General features: G+C 43.3%; 1 protein-coding gene across 8 annotated transcripts in view; it reads right to left on the reverse strand.

Annotated features, from left to right (window-relative positions):
• The window catches only part of myo6b (myosin VIb), a 98,753-nt gene that overhangs the window by 56,299 nt on the left and 30,089 nt on the right, over positions 1-12,365 (reverse strand). For all 8 annotated transcript variants that reach the window (XR_005039460.2, XM_036962307.2, XM_036962306.2 and 5 more), the window contains exons 3-9: positions 9,642-9,711; positions 5,990-6,063; positions 5,492-5,621; positions 5,184-5,289; positions 2,612-2,667; positions 2,413-2,510; positions 2,117-2,281 (exon numbers count right to left, since the gene is read on the reverse strand). Coding sequence is in view for 7 of the 8 variants with exons in the window: in XM_036962307.2 (XP_036818202.2) it covers positions 2,117-2,281; positions 2,413-2,510; positions 2,612-2,667; positions 5,184-5,289; positions 5,492-5,621; positions 5,990-6,063; positions 9,642-9,711 (699 nt within the window). In the remaining variant the exon portion in view is untranslated. The remainder of the gene's footprint in view (positions 1-2,116; positions 2,282-2,412; positions 2,511-2,611; positions 2,668-5,183; positions 5,290-5,491; positions 5,622-5,989; positions 6,064-9,641; positions 9,712-12,365) is intronic.

Raw genomic sequence — 12,365 nt, forward strand, 5'->3', positions numbered from 1 at the left:
GATAGGGCTAAATTTCTTACAGAAGAAATATCGAAAGAATATGCATAACCATCGTGGTAATTAAAAGGGAACAGTTTGGAGATTATGGGGAAATTATTTGACTAAAGGTGAGGACAACAGTTCATCTGAAACAAGACTGAATCCAAACATTACACTCTTGATTTTATGTGCAGTCGAAATTGTCTACACTTTAAGCCGCATTTGTTGATAACAAAATCTGAAAATAACCTGGATACATTCAGTAACACGATAAGAATGTTCTTGGGAAATTTTGGGTAGGTGCAACATAATACAAAAATATTACAAGGTTTGTATTGAGGTCTAACTGGTGTTTAAAAGTGGCCACACACTGTCTCCAAAGTGTGCCAGTTCCTAAGTAATTCTAATGCCCTTTTCTGACTCAAAGAAAGAGTCTTAAACTATAAGGTGCTTTTTTTCAGCTCCCCGAACTGTGCCGTTGACGAACTAGAGAGAGCACACTTGTAGATGTTTTGTTTGGACCACAGAACCGCATCCCTGCCTTTACACAATTATTCTGGCTGTTTACGCCATCCAAAAACAGTCCATTATTAATCATAATCTGGGTCAGGTGGACATAATTTGAAAATTTGTTCTGTTGCCAACACGACTAGCTAAATTATAAAATACAAGGCTTTCAAAAGGTAATTCCGAGAAACAGATTGTAGCTTTTGTGCGCATAGAATGGAGTGCATTCAGATGTGTGGTCCGTTGCCAATTTTCTTCACAATACAACAAACCAAGGCTCATTCTGTTTAGGACAACCCAGGGTATTATGCCATGTCATCTTGTAACTGTACATCAAACATATCGATCATAAATGTTGACACTGTATACTATGTGAGTTTTACGATATGGAAATATGAAGTGCACATTTGGACTCACAGGTGCTTGGCTTGCTTGTATAACATCAAAGTTCTAATTATTATAATCATCACGTCGTCTTTCAAAATACATAGTCCTCGTAACTTACAGTATTTCCCTCACTCAGACAACAAAGCATTTGCAGAAGTTTCCCAATTAGCGGGAGGGATGTGGGGGCAACTTCTTGTCACACGCGGTGCTCAAGTTCAGAACGGCTGTCAGTCAAAACCCATACAGAGCTGTCAAGCGGAGACCCTGAGCTCTGACGTCCTGTATAGCACATTACTGTACAGCCACTGTGTTCCAATTTAGGCGCTTATCAAATCTGCCATTTTCAACCCGTATACGGGTATGAGTGTAAAGGGTTAAATATATTTAAATAAAATGTATGTACTCATGACTAAGTCGATTTGGATAAAAGAGTCGGCTAAATGGTATATTATTATATTAGTGTTATTATAGAGTTATTTAGAGCGCAGGTGAAATGAACCAACTAATTTAGGCAATCCCCTAACACCTTTAGTGTGGGTGTTGGTTCTAGAACACTGATCGTAATTATAATTACATTACAAATCCCAAGTTCACAAAGGTGAGCTTAGTTTTACTGGGGGCACAGCTGAAACTGAGAAATGAAAAACAAATGGTAAGTAGGTGTGCAGAATCTCTCCACAATATAAATTAGAGGCTTTGTATATTATATATAACACACATGACATCTAGTGGTCATATAGAGAACAGATTTACATTTATGAACAGAGATATGCCTATATCTGGTTCAGTTGTGGACATAATCGAAAGCTTCATCGTTGTCTATAACTACTTTCACACCACTTGGCAGCAAGATTATGTCAAAAGGGAAAAATGTTGGTGGAAAATGTCAGACTAAAACAGAACACACTGGAACATTTTCACCAAAGATACAATAGAATTTTCCAATTGACACAATTTGCATCATGGTGGAAGAATTTGCCTGGAAGATGTTTGTTACTTCATTAGGTAGGGAGAGGGACACAGAATATCTCTCTCGCAAAGAACCCAGTCAGGCATGGGGAACAGGGAGTTCACACGCGAGTGCTATTTGCAGCATTCTTTGAAAGGACTCATCCTTCCATCCACCCAACCTGGTATCGAAAGATGCTCTCTAGTTACACTCCACAGTAATACACAGGTCACCCTATAGATTGTGCAGTATGCCCGCTTGTGTATGCATAGTGTGTGTGTGTGTACCACTGACCCTGAAGCTGTCAGGGGAGTCAAGGTGCAGCCTCTGTCTGATGTCCTCAGATGCTCCGGCACATAGCCTGTAGAAGATGTGGTAGTTCCTCTCCTCTTTACTCTGCATGCAAATCCTTGACTTCTCCAGCAGGTAGTGAGACACGAAGCCACCCACCACTTTACTCTGTCACACACACACACACACACACACACACACACACACACACACACAATGTGGGCCAATGAAGCAACAATGAAATTGACCAAAATATGCATTATTTGAAAATGTATTAGCCACAGAAAATGATGTCTAACCTTTTCATTGAAGTGGATTTCCACAAATTTCCCAAACCGACTGCTGTTGTTATTTCTGACTGTCTTGGCGTTTCCAAAGGCCTCAAGCAGGGGGTTTGCTGAAATGTACAGGCACAAAATAAGTATTGGGATCTCTTCTACTTTGGATGGCCAAAGTACGATTTGGAAGTTATTGGTGAAGTTATTTGTTAAATCCTACCTTGAACAATTCTCTCATCAATATCTTGACCCGTTCCGTATGATGTTGTTAAATATCTATAGGATGAAGAATAGCAATGATGCTACAGTATATGACGTTAATCTTTGGACTAGGGCTATCAACTCAAGTTAACTTTTTGTAATTTGAGTGGACACATTTTTTCACCATGATTTATCGCATTGTCTGAAAGCGTTCAAAATACACTGAAAACATCCAAAATACATCATCTATACAGCTAAAAACATTTTTTTTAAAAACACTCCATAAAAAATATATATACAGTGCCTTGCGAAAGTATTCGGCCCCCTTGAACTTTGCGAGTTTTTGCCACATTTCAGGCTTCAAACATAAAGATATAAAACTGTATTTTTTTGTGAAGAATCAACAACAAGTGGGACACAATCATGAAGTCGAACGACATTTATTGGATATTTCAAACTTTTTTAACAAATCAAAAACTGAAAAATTGGGCGTGCAAAATTATTCAGCCCCCTTAAGTTAATACTTTGTAGCGCCACCTTTTGCTGCGATTACAGCTGTAAGTCGCTTGGGGTATGTCTTTATCAGTTTTGCACATCGAGAGACTGACATTTTTTCCCATTCCTCCTTGCAAAACAGCTCGAGCTCAGTGAGGTTGGATGGAGAGCATTTGTGAACAGCAGTTTTCAGTTCTTTCCACAGATTCTCGATTGGATTCAGGTCTGGACTTTGACTTGGCCATTCTAACACCTGGATATGTTTATTTTTGAACCATTCCATTGTAGATTTTGCTTTATGTTTTGGATCATTGTCTTGTTGGAAGACAAATCTCCGTCCCAGTCTCAGGTCTTTTGCAGACTCCATCAGGTTTTCTTCCAGAATGGTCCTGTATTTGGCTCCATCCATCTTCCCATCAATTTTAACCATCTTCTCTGTCCCTGCTGAAGAAAAGCAGGCCCAAACCATGATGCTGCCACCACCATGTTTGACAGTGGGGATGGTGTGTTCAACTGTGTTGCTTTTACGCCAAACATTACGTTTTGCATTGTTGCCAAAAAGTTCAATTTTGGTTTCATCTGACCAGAGCACCTTCTTCCACATGTTTGGTGTGTCTCCCAGGTGGCTTGTGGCAAACTTTAAACAACACTTTTTATGGATATCTTTAAGAAATGGCTTTCTTCTTGCCACTCTTCCATAAAGGCCAGATTTGTGCAATATACGACTGATTGTTGTCCTATGGACAGAGTCTCCCACCTCAGCTGTAGATCTCTGCAGTTCATCCAGAGTGATCATGGGCCTCTTGGCTGCATCTCTGATCAGTCTTCTCCTTGTATGAGCTGAAAGTTTAGAGGGACGGCCAGGTCTTGGTAGATTTGCAGTGGTCTGATACTCCTTCCATTTCAATATTATCGCTTGCACAGTGCTCCTTGGGATGTTTAAAGCTTGGGAAATCTTTTTGTATCCAAATCCGGCTTTAAACTTCTTCACAACAGTATCTCGGACCTGCCTGGTGTGTTCCTTGTTCTTCATGATGCTCTCTGCGCTTTTAACGGACCTCTGAGACTATCACAGTGCAGGTGCATTTATACGGAGACTTGATTACACACAGGTGGATTGTATTTATCACCATTAGTCATTTAGGTCAACATTGGATCATTCAGAGATCCTCACTGAACTTCTGGAGAGAGTTTGCTGCACTGAAAGTAAAGGGGATGAATAATTTTGCACGTCCAATTTTTCAGTTTTTGATTTGTTAAAAAAGTTTGAAATATCCAATAAATGTCGTTCCACTTCATGATTGTGTCCCACTTGTTGTTGATTCTTCACAAAAAAATACAGTTTTATATCTTTATGTTTGAAGCTTGAAATGTGGCAAAAGGTCGCAAAGTTCAAGGGGGCCGAATACTTTCGCAAGGCACTGTATATTGTTTGACAGCCCTACTTTTAGATCAGTGAAATTACAGAAAACATGGCTTATACACTGACGACCAACGTCATTACACAACATCAGGGCTCGACATACAGGGCTACCCGCTGGCCCAGGGGGGTTGAGGAAACCCTCTGGATCTGTCAATCATCCACGTCAGTGGCCCACTTGTGCCAGTGATACAAATATTGTAATAATGCTATTTTCAATTTAGGCTATATAATAATTGATAAAACAAATAAAGAAATTCCTAAAGCTATTAGGTCTGTAGATTATTTATCACGAACGCACAGTACACATTGCCTATTTTGAGCGGAAAATCTGTTGGGCAAGAGTGCACAGCTCTCAACTGGTTGTCGTGTGGAACAGCTCACAGCATAACAGAAGACTGTTAAAAATCACTAATAACAGCCTTTTGAGACCCAGAGTCACACAGAGTTACTGTGCACATGCAAGGGTGCGCTTCATACTGCTTCAACGTGATAGCTACAGGGCCAAAACAGCTGAGAAGTTTAGTCTCGCGCTACAACACTCTTAATTGTTGCGGAAATTGACCCATTGTTTTCGCCGTGAAATGTTATCTCGCTCAGTCTATCTTTAATATTTTAAAAGGTTGTCTGTAGTAACTAACAAGATCATAGTAGTCAGTAGTATTTTAGGCCAGACCTGAGGACAAACTTTGTGTTTTCTGTCTTCCCGGCCCCAGATTCTCCAGACACTATGATAGACTGGCTCATCTTCAGCACCCTCATGTCCCGGTAAGCCTTGTCCGCTGAAAGACAGAAAGCCAAAGAAAACACAATCAATCAAGTAATGATCTGATGCTTTGGCAACACTTTTACATGACATAGTCCTAGGCTTTATTCAAATGTATGTCAAATGTAGCCATTGCTTTACATTTAAACACACTACATTTATGACCAGTAACCAGGCAGTATAGCAGCCACTGATGTAATAGAGATGTCTGCCCTCACCGATAGCGTAGACGTGAGGTGGTAGAGTGCCCAGGGACCGGCCCTGATAAGACTTGATGGTCTCTGGAGCGTACAGTTTGGGTATGTCATAGTAAGGGTTCACCGCAATCAAGATGTTGGCCACATAAGTCTGTGTAGCAAAAAGTCACATTTTTAATCATCACATGAGCTAGAGCACACGTGGCCAAACTCATTTCATGGAGGGCCGAGTGTCTGCGGGTTTTCAATCATCCCTTGTACTTGATTGAGAAATGAAGGTCACTAATTAGTAAAGAACTCCCCTCACCTGGTTGTCTAGGGCTTAATTGAAAGGAAAAAAACAAACATCCTCAGACACTCGGCCCTCCGTGGAATGAGTTTGACACCCGAGAGCTAGAGCATCTGAATTTCACAACTAGGCATATGACCAACAGATGTCTCTTACAGGAAGAGAATGGTCTATCTTAAAGGCCTAGGATTAATCTACAATTGATTTGTAATGAGATGAGGACATCTTACATAAATCTTGTCTTTACTGTACCGCACTCGGACGTTGTTTAAGAGTGTGCCTTCATTCAGGTACATAAGAGAACCTGAAAGAGAGAAAAACAGTCACTCATGAGAAAGCATCCTTTAAAGAGATTCTCCGGTACTTTTGAATACTTTTTAGCCAGTAGTTATGAAAGTAGCACTCACGAGCCAGAAGTGGTCCCCAAAAACTGCTTACTATGTCACATATGTGCAGATACTGTATGTGCAGCTTGCATGGCGGCACAGCTTGCATGGTGCCGCAGAATTCTACGGAACGTTATTTAAGTGCCAACCACTGGTACCATTAATGCTAGTTAGTGCTAGTTTGACCAACAGAGGGCACCTTTGAGAAGCATTTGATAGCCATCAATAGAAGCTGTACTAGAACATTTTAAAACCTTTTTTGTAAGAACATAGTATATGGGACTGATTTTAAGAAATTTTGCTTCATTAATTTGCTTAATATTACGGGGTTTCTAATTCAAGAAAAACTAAAAACCCTCTGGGTTTCTGTTAGGATGGAAAGGAAAATATGGTGCTGTACAACGTGACAGTTGGGAGTAGGCTACAGTACTTGGCTATTTAGCTAAAGAATCCCTGTGTTGTGCGGGACAGGGGTTCAATTCCCCAACTGGGAGGAAGGGGTAGGGTGTCCTTGTAAATAAGAATTTGTTCTTAACTGACTTGCCTAGTTAAATAAAGGTTACACTAAGAGCATAACATTTCTACACCATAATTGTATACAGTGGGGCAAAAAAGTATTTAGTCAGCCACCAAGTGCACAAGTTCTCCCACTTAAAAAGATGAGAGGCCTGTAATTTTCATCATTAGGTACACTTCAACGATTATAGACAAAATGAGAAAAAAAATCCAGAAAATCACATTGTAGGATTTTTTATGAATTTATTTGTAAATTATGGTGGAAAATAAGTATTTGGTCAATAACAAAAGTTTATCTCAATACTTTGCTAAATACCCTTTGTTGGCAATGACAGAGGTCAAACGTTTTCTGTAAGTCTTCACAAGGTTTTCACACACTGTTGCTGGTATTTTGGCCCATTCCTCCAAGCAGATCTCCTCTAGAGCAGTGACGTTTTGGGGCTGTTGCTGGACAACACGGACTTTCAACTCCCTCCAAAGATTTTCTATGGAGTCGAGATCTGGAGACTGGCTAGGCCACTCCAGGACCTTGAAATGCTTCTTACGAAGCCACTCCTTCGTTGCCCGGGCGGTGTGTTTGGGATCATTGTCATGCTGAAAGACCCAGCCACGTTTCATCTTCAATGCCCTTGCTGATGTACGGAGGTTTTCACTCAAAATCTCACGATACATGGCCCCATTCATTCTTTCCTTTACACGGATCAGTCGTCCTGGTCCCTTTGCAGAAAAACAGCCCCAAAGCATGATGTTTCCATCCCCATGCTTCACAGCAGGCATGGTGTTCTTTGGATGCAACTCAGCATTCTTTGTCCTTCAAACACGACAAGTTTTTACCAAAAAGTTATATTTTGGTTTCATCTGACCATATGACATTCTCCCAATCTTCTTCTGGATCATCCAAATGCTCTCTAGCAAACTTCAGATGGGCCTGGACATGTACTGGCTTAAGCAGGGGGACACGTCTGGCACTGCACGTCTGGCACTGCAGGAGTCCCTGGCGGCGTAGTGTGTTACTGATGGTAGGCTTTGTTACTTTAGTCCCAGCTCTCTGCAGGTCATTCACTAAGTCCCCCCGTGTGGTTCTGGGATTTTTGCTCATCGTTCTTGTGATCATTTTGACCCCACGGGGTGAGATCTTGCGTGGAGCCCCAGATCGAGGGAGATTATCAGTGGTCTTGTATGTCTACCATTTCCTAATAATTGCTCCCACAGTTGATTTCTTCAAACCAAGCTGCTTACCTATTGCAGATTCAGTCTTCCCAGCCTGGTGCAGGTCTACAATTTTGTTTCTAGTGTCCTTTGACAGCTCTTTGGTCTTGGCCATAGTGGAGTTTGGAGTGTGACTGTTTGAGGTTGTGGACAGGTGTCTTTTATACTGATAACAAGTTCAAACAGGTGCCATTAATACAGGTAACGAGTGGAGGACAGAGGAGCCTCTTAAAGAAGAAGTTACAGGTCTGTGAGAGCCAGAAATCTTGCTTGTTTGTAGGTGACCAAATACTTATTTTCCACCATAATTTGCAAATAAATTAATTAAAAATCCTACAATGTGATTTTCTGGATTTTGTTTCTCATTTTGTCTGTCATAGTTGAAGTGTACCTATGGTGAAAATTACAGGCCTCTCTCATCTTTTTAAGTGGGAGAACTTGCACAATTGGTGGCTGACTAAATACTTGTTTTGCCCCACTGTATAACGATATTTTGGAGGTGATTTCATATGAAAAAAAACGAAAGTGAGCGATTGTAATCTGAATAAAGGTAAAAATTGTATTTGTAAAGGCCAAAACATTTATTTCTGTTTTTACCGCTGGACCAATTGTGCGCTGCCCTATGTGCCTCCCAATCACGGTAAGCTGTGATACATAATAATAGTTTTTGTTGTATTATTTGTTTGGTCTTTTCTGGTGGATTAAACTGAAATTGCAACCAATCACGTCCGGTTGTGATACAGCCAACCTAACTTAGAAATACATTTGACGATAGAATTCTCCCCTACCCTCCTTCTAGGCAAGTCTATTCTCCAGCTACCTGCTAATAGATATAATGGCGCTGTACAATGTGACTGTGTGTGTTTGAAAGAGTATTTTCCAGTAAGCAACCATTTGTTTACCTTCATTAGACAACTTGGTTCTAATATTTCTGTAATTCAGTGATGTTTATTCCCATAGTAATTTGTAATGGATCCATAACTAAATAAACATCAGCATTTTGAAAGAGTATTTTTATCATAATTATATTAACGAAAGCATAAAGATATTGATGAAGAAATACTGTACTGCTGTTTTGAGTTAGAAATGTAACACTTCAGAGTACTTAATCATTGAATACATTGCAGGCAGGTGGAAGTTCACACCTACTGTAGCCAGGCTATTAAGAGTCTATTGTCCTGCTAATCGGGCCACAAGTGCTAATCGGGCCACTACTGTAAATAAAAACACAGCATCTTGTTTACATTTCATTATTGTAACCACAATGTCACAAATAAATAACATGACCGGCCAGGAGTGGGCTACAGTAAGAGCTAAATAATCTTAACAAAATATAAGAATAAAAGCCTTAGCGTAACAACAGTTTTAGTAAGTAATACTGAAGTCGTGCACAAGTATCAGTTTCTATTTAGGTTTATGTCACCCATTCATTGTCAGAGACACAGTAGGACCCGAAAGCATAATCAGTGCTCTAACTCCCCGTTGTGCTGGTATGAAGCAATGAAGTGGTGACGCAGAGTACCGTACAAAACCACAAATGACCTCTAAGTCCTGCAGCATAATCGCAAAAACTTTTAGTGGAGCAACCACTGTATGAACTACACATTGACACCTCTAGCCCAAAGCGGGAGGTTTAAAGATAATAATCTTAGTCACCCAAGTACCGGAGCATGTCTTTAAAAACATCTGCACATTAAGTTACATACACCAACATAAAGTCCATACCAGTCAAGCCAACTTGAGGATAGACAAAAGTAATGTGTGAACTTACAGTTATCCTCCATATGTTTGTTGACATCCTCCTCAGCAGGGAACACTTGGTTCATAGAAGCCAGAAAGGTCTGCAACATCAAAAGCACTTCTGTTATAAACATTTACACCATCTAAACATTTTAATGAGAAGTCCTCTGTTACGGTGAGTGAATGAGGACCCAAAAGCGAACTAACTTAAACAGAGCTTCTTTAATAACAAAACATAGGTAGGCTCAGATAGACCGGCAGATTCCGACAGGACAGGACAAGGTTACAGCAAACATGACGATAGTCTGGCTCAGGCATGAAACACAAACAAACAAGAATCCGACAAGGACAGGAGCAGAAACAGAGGGAGATATAGGGACCTAATCAGAGGGAAAAAGGGAACAGGTGGGGAACGGGGTGAATGGGTAGTTAGGAGGAGACAGGGAACAGCTGGGGGAAAGAAGGGGAGAAAAGGTAACCTGACACGACCAGCAGAGGGAGACAGGGTGAAGGGAAAGGACAGAGACAAGACAACATGACAGTACCCCCCCACTCACCGAGCGCCTCCTGGCGCACTCGAGGAGGAAACCTGGCGGCAACGGAGGAAATCCTCGATCAGCGCACGGTCCAGCACGTCCCGAGAGGGAACCCAACTCCTCTCCTCAGGACCGTACCCCTCCCAATCGACAAGGTACTGGTGACCACGGCCCCGAGGACGCATGTCCAAAATCCTGCGGACCCTGTAGATGGGTGCGCCCTCGACAAGGATGGGGGGGGGGGGGGGAGACGAGCGGGGGCGCGAAGAACGGGCTTAATGCAGGAGACGTGGAAGACCGGGTGGACGCGACGAAGGTATCGCGGAAGAAGAAGTCGAACTGCGACAGGATTAATGACCCGAGAAATACGGAACGGACCAATGAACCGCGGGGTCAACTTGCGAGAAGCCGTCTTAAGGGGAAGGTTCTGAGTGGAGAGCCAAACTCTCTGACCGCGACAATATCTAGGACTCTTAGTTCTACGCTTATTAGCAGCCCTCACAGTCTGCGTCCTATAACGGCAAAGTGCAGACCTGACCCTCTTCCAGGTGCGCTCGCAACGTTGGACAAAAGCCTGAGCGGAGGGGACGCTGGACTCGGCGAACTGAGATGAGAACAGCGGAGGCTGGTACCCGAGGCTACTCTGAAAAGGAGATAGCCCGGTCGCAGACGAAGGAAGCGAGTTGTGGGCGTATTCTGCCCAGGGGAGCTGTTCTGACCAAGACGCAGGGTTGCGAAAAGAAAGACTGCGTAAGATGCGACCAATAGTCTGATTGGCCCGTTCTGCTTGACCGTTAGACTGGGGGTGAAAGCCGGAAGAGAGACTGACGGAAGCCCCAATCAAACGGCAAAACTCCCTCCAAAATTGAGACGTGAATTGCGGACCTCTGTCCGAAACGACGTCTGACGGAAGGCCATGAATTCTGAAAACATTCTCGATGATGATTTGTGCCGTCTCTTTAGCAGAAGGAAGCTTAGCAAGGGGAATGAAATGGGCCGCCTTAGAGAACCTATCGACAACCGTAAGAATAACAGTCTTCCCCGCTGACGAAGGCAGTCCGGTGACAAAATCTAAGGCGATGTGAGACCACGGTCGAGAGGGAATAGGAAGCGGCCTGAGACGGCCGGCAGGAGGAGAGTTACCGGACTTAGTCTGCGCGCAGACCGAACAAGCAGCCACGAAACGACGCGTGTCATGCTCCCGGGTGGGCCACCAGAAACGCTGGCGAATGGAAGCAAGCGTACCCCGAACGCCAGGGTGGCCGGCTAACTTGGCAGAGTGAGCCCACTGAAGAACGGCCAGACGAGTAGGAACGGGAACGAAAAGAAGGTTCCTAGGACAAGCGCGCGGCGACGGAGTTTGAGTGAGTGCTTGCTTTACCTGCCTCTCAATTCCCCAGACAGTCAACCCGACAACACGCCCCTCAGGGAGAATCCCCTCGGGGTCAGTGGAGGCTACTGAAGAACTGAAGAGACGAGACAAAGCATCAGGCTTGGTGTTCTTAGAGCCCGGACGATAAGAAATCACGAACTCGAAACGAGCGAAAAACAGCGCCCAACGCGCCTGACGCGCATTAAGTCGTTTGGCAGAACGGATGTACTCAAGGTTCCTATGGTCAGTCCAAACGACAAAAGGAACGGTCGCCCCCTCCAACCACTGTCGCCATTCGCCTAGGGCTAACCGGATGGCGAGCAGTTCGCGGTTACCCACATCATAGTTACGTTCCGACGGCGACAGGCGATGAGAAAAATACGCGCATGGGTGGACCTTGTCGTCAGAGAGGGAGCGCTGAGAAAGGATGGCTCCCACTCCCACCTCTGACGCGTCAACCTCGACAACGAACTGTCTAGAGACGTCAGGTGTAACAAGGATAGGAGCGGATGTAAAACGATTCTTGAGGAGATCAAAAGCTCCCTGGGCGGAAACGGACCACTTAAAGCACGTCTTGACAGAAGTAAGGGCTGTGAGAGGAGCTGCCACCTGACCGAAATTACGGATGAAACGACGATAGAAGTTCGCGAAGCCGAGAAAGCGCTGCAGCTCGACGCGTGACTTAGGGACGGGCCAATCAATGACAGCTTGGACTTTAGCGGGATCCATCTTAATGCCTTCAGCGGAAATAACAGAACCGAGAAATGTGACGGAGGAGGCATGAAAAGTGCACTTCTCAGCCTTCACAAAAAGACAATTCTCTAAAAGGCGCTGGAGGACACGTCGA

This window comes from Oncorhynchus mykiss, chromosome 25 (assembly GCF_057628025.1).
Source record: "Oncorhynchus mykiss isolate SJ-2025 chromosome 25, ASM5762802v1, whole genome shotgun sequence".
Classification (NCBI taxonomy): domain Eukaryota; kingdom Metazoa; phylum Chordata; class Actinopteri; order Salmoniformes; family Salmonidae; genus Oncorhynchus; species Oncorhynchus mykiss.